The 7,694-nt window shown below is 45.5% G+C and overlaps 1 protein-coding gene across 1 annotated transcript in view; it reads left to right on the top strand.

The window, feature by feature from the left end:
* The window catches only part of Tada2a (transcriptional adaptor 2A), a 50,333-nt gene extending 48,450 nt beyond the window's left edge, over positions 1-1,883 (top strand). Inside the window, exon 16 of the mRNA XM_021176615.2 lies at positions 1,029-1,883. Within this exon, the coding sequence (XP_021032274.1) occupies positions 1,029-1,214 (186 nt within the window). The 3' untranslated portion in view covers positions 1,215-1,883. The remainder of the gene's footprint in view (positions 1-1,028) is intronic.
* The last annotated feature ends 5,811 nt before the right edge of the window (positions 1,884-7,694 follow it).

Here is a 7,694-nt window from a genome sequence, read left to right as displayed (position 1 = left end):
TTTCTGAGTTCGAGGCCAGCCTGGTCTACAGAGGGAGTTCCAGGCCAGCCAAGGCTATACAGAGAAACCCTGTCTCGAAAAACCAAAAAAAAAAAAAAAGTCACGATGCAGGGACTTTTCCTAGTCTTATTGTATCCATCAGAAATAATAAACATTTGGGGGCGTATAGAAAGAAGTATGTGTTGAAGAAAGTCACACACTAGTTTCTCTCTGTGTGTGTGTGTGTGTGTTGAATAGTCTGGCATTCCAAGCATCTTTTTACTGCTTGGAATGTGATGGTGACTCAGAATGCTCCTTGCTGAGTAATGGCAGGTGAACTGAACTAAACCTACTTTCTGCAATCGCAGTAAAGATGGCCCCCTCCCCATGGTAGGAGATGGTAAGAGCATAGGCTACTCTCTTCTGCTCATCCCAACGATATCGAGTTTTACACTCAGGAATCCAGTCAGTCACTGCAATGCCACCACCCCTCAATGCCCTGATGTGCTTTCTGTCATTTCCCTGAATAGTGTCAGAGTGGTGCTAGGTGTCCACCCCAGACATTTAGCACTCAGCTCATGTGCAGGCCTAGCAGCTCCTCAGGGACCTGTATCTGTTCCCTGACTAGACCCTTGAGCCAACTGTCACTTGCTGAAGGCTCTCCTGCCGTCACAGCCTGCCTTTTTCTTCCTGAGCGTCTGTCTCCAGAGACAGGAGGAAGTGGAATGTGGTCCAGCCACTCAACAGCTCCCATAAATAGTTGGGAGGTTGATGTCATATTTTTTTCAAATGCATTTGGAGTGAGTGGGGGGAAGGGAGGGCATGTGTGTGCCATGGGATGCTATGGAGGTCAGAAGACAATGTGAAGTTGGTGGTTTTCTCTTCACCATGTGGGTCCCAGCAATCAAGGGTGGGTCGTTAGTCATGGTGGCAAATGCCTTTACCTGCTGAACCCCTCCACTATCCCCCTTTTTTATTTTGGGGTTGCTAGACCTGCTGGATTAATTTGTGAGAATGACAGTGTTAATTAAGTTTGTACTGTCTTACAGCTCTGTCAGGTGGTGAGGTTGGTACCTGGAGCCTACTTGGAATATAAGTCTGCTCTATTGAACGAGTGTCACAAGCAAGGAGGCTTGAGACTGGCACAAGCAAGGGCACTCATCAAGATAGACGTGAACAAAACCCGGAAAATCTATGACTTCCTCATCCGAGAAGGGTACATCACGAAAGCCTGAGACTCTGCTCCACAGTGCAGGCCAGCGCGAAGGAATGTGAACAGTCAGAGGACAGCGTACACATTCCAGAGACTTGTGTTGGATTCTTGCTGTGAGAAGGAGAGACACTGGGAATCTAAGGATGATGACCGCTTTCTTCTCTGCCCTCTGTAAAGTGCTGCTTGCTGTTGGCAGTATAGTGCGTCAGAGTGTGTGTTCACCAAGTTATTATTAAACACCAGTGGGCATTTGTTCCTAGCAGCTCTTGTAAGTCAAACAAGAACCACGGGCCCTTGCATCATGGCTTTGGTGGAAGGAGAAGGGACCCAGGCCACAGCATTTCACCCCAAGAGGCCAGCTCAGATCCATGCACTAGAGAGTAAAGCTCCCACACTCACTCTGCCTTCCCCTCTTGCGGGCAGATTTTAAATGAAAGTTTTTAGAGCACAGGAAAGCCTTTTCTTCCAAGGAGTTTTTCTTTTTTTATGCTGACATCTTAGTTTATGAGATGAAGAGGTGGAGCTCTCCCCCATGATGGTCTGTCTGAAACTTCATTTTAACCGTAATGTCTAGCTTTGTACTTTGCAGTCTGGCTGTCTGATGTGCAGTCGACTCTTGAGGAGGTGGCACCGGATATAAAATGTCTCTGTTATTTTTAGAATTAATGGATTAAAATGTTTTGCTATTTAATTTGTGGGTGTGTCAGATATTCTGGTAACTTAAGCACAACTTGGGTTGTTGGATGTCTGCCTCAGCACGCTGCACTGTCTCTGCTTACACGTGTGTCCCGTGTCCTGGTCTCACCTCTTTACCCGGGTTTCCCAGGATACCAGGCCCATGAGGATGGCGATGATGCAACTAACCAGCTCTGTTTCTATTCAGACCTGAGCCCTAACTTCTCAGTGGTGAGAGGCTAGCCTGCAATAAAAGCTGCTTTCAAACACAAGCAAAGCCGCTTTCTGTGAGACTCAGCGGCTGTGGGATGAGTCGGTCTGCCACATCTGAAACGCGGTCCTCGAGCCAAACGCACAGTCATGGTTATCTCACTGTAAGCAGAGCTGCAGGTGGGTATAGCTCAGACTGCACAGGTCACCCCCAGCAGCTAATTCTTTCACTCCTTAAACATTCAAACCTCAGTGAGGCTGTGCTGTGTCAGAAGTACATAATCAGACGTGTAATTGTTAGCCATGTGTGTGTAACTTGCTAATAGATGTCCAGAGAATGAGAAATCAGTACACATGGGACTTGGCATGCCCTAGAAGACAGAAGACGACTCTGGGTGTCAGTTGTCTTCTTCCGCCATGATCTCTGAAGAACAGACTAAGCGTGTCATCAGGCTGTGGATGCAGCACTACAGCCTGCTGACTAGAAAAGAGCAACTTCCTTTCCTTAAAAAGAACGACTTTTTGTCTTTATTATTGTTTGTTTTGATTTTGTTTCTTTTTCTTTTTTTGAAAGCGAACTTGAAGTTGGGTGAGCAAGATCTAAGTTGGAGGAGGAGAAATAAGATGGAAATATATGAGAAAATTATTTCAAAAAGGACAACTTGTGGAAATGGTTTTCTTTCTTTAGTAGTCATCTCCTCTTAGAAAATGCATTTTGCCAGGCAGTGGTGGCGCATGCCTTTAATCCCAGCACTTGGGAGGCAGAGGCAGGTGGATTTCTGAGGCCAGCCTGGTCTACAAAGTGAGTTCCAGGATAGCCAGGGCTACACAGAGAAACCCTGTCTCAAAAAACAAAAAAAAAACTCAACAAAAAAAAAAAGAAAAAAAAAGAAAATGCATTTTATCATTACCCTGGTTGGTTATAAAGAGATTCCATTCCGCTATGAGAGGCAATCACAGTTCTGAGATTTGGGATACAGTAGCTCCAGTATTTGATGATATTTGTTGTGGTGTAAAGAGTTTTACTTTTAATGTTGGGGCTCAGTGGTTAAGAGCACTGACTGCTCTTCCAGAGGTTCTGCGTTCAAATCCCAGCAACCACACGGTGGCTCACAACCATCTGTAATGGGATCCGATGCCCTCTTCTGGGGTGTCTGAAGACAGCTACAGCGTACTTACATATAATAAACAAATAAATCTTAAAAAAAAAGTTTTAATCTTGGTTAAGGAAAGCTTCCTGAGAGGAGGACTTTTGAGGCCGAGATTAAAGGAGTGGAGATGGCAGATGGAAGTAGGGAGCTGTTCTAGACAGAGAGAGGAGGGTGGGGTGTAGGCAGCAGTGGGAAGGAGGAGCTGGCCAAGAGATCTGGCTAGGACATGGGGCAGCTGTGGCCTCCCAGATGGGAGGCTGGTAGGACAGACAGACCTGAGGAGCAGCTGCATGCTAGAGAGTGCTCGGGGATTAGTAGACATGGTGGGAACATGGCAAAAGATAGCTGTCCTTGCAGACCTCTAGACTTCAGAAAGCAGGGTGACTGAGCCCAACTTTCTAAAGGTTCAGGCGTTTTACTCTGAAATTTCTCAAAGGCTTAGCCTTATTTTGAATAAGGAGTTGTCTGCTTGTTTGGGGGATGGCTATTTTGTTTTTTGGAGGGGATTTTTTTGGTTTTCTTTTTTTTCTCTCATTTTGAGACATGGTGTTACTGTATAACCCCAGCTGGTCTCAAATTTGTAATCCTTTTGCCTCAGTCTCTCAGATACTGGGATTATGGGGGTGCATCTATGCCCATGCCTTTGCCGAGTGACTACTTTTCCCCAAGGAGCTGGAAGTAGAACAGGTCACACTCTCGCCTGGCTAGTGCTGTATTTCCATTCATGGAGTCTCTGGACAGGAAGGAGTCACTGGATCACTCTCTTCATTTATTTTAGAAAAACACTCACTGAATTTGATATGGCTGTCCCAATTTCCACCTGTGGTCTTTTTTTTTTTTTTTTTTTTTTTTTTTTCGAGACAGAGTTTCTCTGTGTAGCCCTGGCTGTCCTGGAACTCACTCTGTAGACCAGGCTGGCCTCGAACTCAGAAATCCGCCTGCNGTAGCCCTGGCTGTCCTGGAACTCACTCTGTAGACCAGGCTGGCCTCGAACTCAGAAATCCGCCTGCCTCTGCCTCCCGAGTGCTGGGATTAAAGCGCCACCACACCTGGCTCACCTGTGTTCTTAACACCTAGCCTAGGCTACCTGGTACCGGCAGGAGGCCTTTCATTAACATTGCATGCTTCTCTGCATCCACATAGGGTTGGCTGAAAGCTGGCTACACTCATAGTGCTTGCTCCTCCTGTCCCTGATCAATTCAAAAAAGAGTTTACTCTCCAAATTCCAACCCCCTGCTTCTGCCTCCCAAGTATTGGGATCACAGCTGTGGTCCACTGCACCTGCTCACCCATCTGTTTAAAGGATGCCTTTGGGAATGCCTTCAAGATACATACTGTGTTGTTCACAAAATTCACAAATCCTACAATTTATGATGTATATGGCATTTTATGTTTGAATTGCTAATCTGTACCCGTTTTCCTTTCTATTGTACTTAGCCACAGGTAGGCAGCCTCTACCAGATCACACCAAAAGAGCCAGTTCAGGTACAATGTCTGTGGCCTGGCTAAGATAAAAGGTTTGTTTTTAGTGGGATCCCAGTCCTTTGAGTCCCACTGGCCCTGTGGAGTCTTAAGGAAAGTAAGCAGCATCAGAGCAGTCAGGATAGTCATAGTCATTCGAGCATAGGACTTAGCTGGGGAATGGGATAAAACAGTCAAGACCAGGATGTGTGCCCTGATGCCTGTAATCCAGCACTCATGAGGCAGAGGCAGGAAGATTGCTGCCTTTGAGGCCAGCTTGGTTTTCACATTCAGTTTGCCTGTCTAATGGCAGGGAAGCTCTTACTGGTTGCCCTAGCTTCCAGTGTTTGAGATGTTCTACGATGGAAATGTACTAACTGCCCTTTGATTTCTGTTGACCCAGCATTGCAGTGACATAGATATTTGCGGGGAAAGATGAATGTTTTGCATCTGACACTAAAACATTAAAATCCAGCTGGGTGTGGTGGTGCCTGCCTTTAATCCCAGCACTTGAGAGGCAGAGGCAGGCGGATTTCTGAGTTCGAGGCCAGCCTGGTCTACAGAGTGAGTTCCAGGACAGCCAGGGTTATACAGAGAAACCTTGTCTCCAAAAACAAAAACAAACGCAAAAAATAAAATAAAATAAATAAAATCCCTTCCTCACAATGAGTTTTTCTTCTTTCTTTCTTTCTTTCTTTCTTTCTTTCTTTCTTTCTTTCTTTCTTTCTTTCTTTCTTTCTTTCTTTCTTTCTTAGAAAGATAGTGTTTCTCTGTGTAACCCTTCCTGTCCTCAAACTCAGAGATCTGTTAGGCTCTGCTGGTATTAAAAGCAAACACCACCACTGCCAGGCTATGATGAGTTTCTTGTTACACAAGCATCTTGTTACTAGGTTCCTCTCCCTATTGAGAACAGAAATGAAATAGAGCGAAGAATACACTTCTTCCTAAAAGTTTAAAAACCCAATACCAAAAACAAAACAAAACAAACAACCCAAAAAACCAAAAGAATCCAACAGATGTAGCCTTGAAGGTCACTTGTACTGGACTTATATTTGAAAACCCTATAGTTAATCTTTGCCAGCCCATATTGTCCTGTGTCCTTTAGGGCCAGGTAATTGAGTCTGATGCACTTGAATTTCTACTTCAGAGTGCAGGTGGTAGATTCCTTTGGCATCAGACTCAATTGTTAGGCTGAATTAATCTTGCATTCTTTACCGTGCAAACCTTTTCAGTTTGTATTAGTTGGGATCATCTTAGGTCTTACTTGACAAAATTCCAGTGACTCTGCCCATAGTTAACAAGGAACAAAATCGGCATCGTAGGAAGTGTGGGAAGAAGCTGCCATAGGCTGGATGTAGTTCAGTCGGTGGAGTGTTTGCCTAGTACGCCATGAATCCCCTGGGCTTAGGTCCCAGCACAGCATAACTGGGGTGGTGGTGCATACCTGTAACTTCCAGATTCAGGAGGGGGAGGTAGGATCAGAAGTTCAAAATCAATATTGAGCTACATATGGTGTTAAAGGCCAGCCTGGGCTACATAAAACCCTAGCTCCAAAAAGAAAAACCAACACATGAAGACTGGGAGGTGACTCATTTAGTAAAGTGCTTGCTTGGCACAAGGCCTGAGTTTGAATCTCCAGCATTCACATAACATGATAGGAACAGTCTAATGAACCTGTAGGTGCCAGGGAAACAAAGAGGAGGGTCCAGGGGGCCTGCTGGCCGGTCGGCTTAGCCAAACTGGTGAGCCGCATTGAGGAATTGTCTCAAAAAATCAAGGTGGAGAGTGATTGAGGAAGATACTCTGGTCTCTGGGTGCTCCTGTGCATTCATGAATATGTACACATACTTAAGCCAAGCCTTTCTTAGAACGCTGAACTACAGTGTCTTAAGCAGGCTGACAGCCAAGTTCCAGCTCTTGACACGCCTAATGTTTTTCTTTGGAGGATTGGGTTGAGTGCATTCTCACTCTGGTTTTGAGTAGTCAGTTCTCTCAGTGAACACCAGAAAACTCTTATGTTGCTCCCTCCCATTACCTCTCCTCATTTACGAAGTTCCTTTAAGACAAGAAGCATTTTAAGAAATAAAGCAAAGATGAGTTGTTGGCAGTAGAAGTTAATGTGTAAGTATCACCTGTGCAGAACTCTGAGAAGTCTGTTTGTGTTGTAGTCCTTTATCTTAGTAATATATTAGAAAGTTGTCCAAGTGAAACGGGCAGTTTCCAGGTAAATCATTACCACCCCCCACCCCACCCCACCCCAAAAAAAAACTATTGAAAGGAATTGAAACATGCAGAAAGGCTTTGGTAAGCTCAGCTCCAGGGTACATAGGGCCTTGGAGATGGGTGAACTGACTGAAAGTTTTGATAGCAAGATGAGGTAGACAGTAAGATATCATGGGGATCTGCTGTTTGTGCTGGAGAGGCAGGCGCTAGCATCTCCACCTGTTTCTGCTTTTGTCACAAGCCTCGTCTTAACCAAGGCAAGCTGCAGCAAATGCAACCAATCTGCCAGACCCGATGGTCATTTACCTGCCATCCAGCCACAGCGAAGCAATGTCAGCTTCACCTGGCTTCCCACCCCATCAAGAACATCTTTGCCTGGTTCTGGTCATGGAGAGCTGCAGATTCAGGCTGCCTGCCAGCTCTTAAGTCAAGGTATGGGTTTTAACTTCATGAACCAAAGCAAAAACAGCTTTTCAAAGTCTCCCAGGAGCGCCTCCGCCCCCAACAACTGCAGAGAAGAAGGCGTTTGTGGGAGAGAAGGGTGGCTATAGACGTCATTGCATCATCCAGATCCCAGCTGTGACCTGGCTCAGAGTTTTCCAGTTAAAAATAACCATGGCTTAGACTTGGGAAGAAAAAAGTAAACTGTTGCATCTCCATGGAAACCAGTGGGGGTGAAGCACTGGATTTTCAGCACATGTAACAAGATGGGGTGGATGAAGAGGCCAGAAAAGTAGAAGCCCTGTGATGAAAGGTGATACCCCTAATTAGCATCCAGGATG

The sequence above is a fragment of the Mus caroli genome, chromosome 11 (assembly GCF_900094665.2).
Source record: "Mus caroli chromosome 11, CAROLI_EIJ_v1.1, whole genome shotgun sequence".
Classification (NCBI taxonomy): Eukaryota; Metazoa; Chordata; class Mammalia; order Rodentia; family Muridae; genus Mus; species Mus caroli.
The sequence above is the reverse complement of the archived record's forward strand: the minus strand, read 5'-3'. Positions and strand labels throughout refer to the sequence as shown.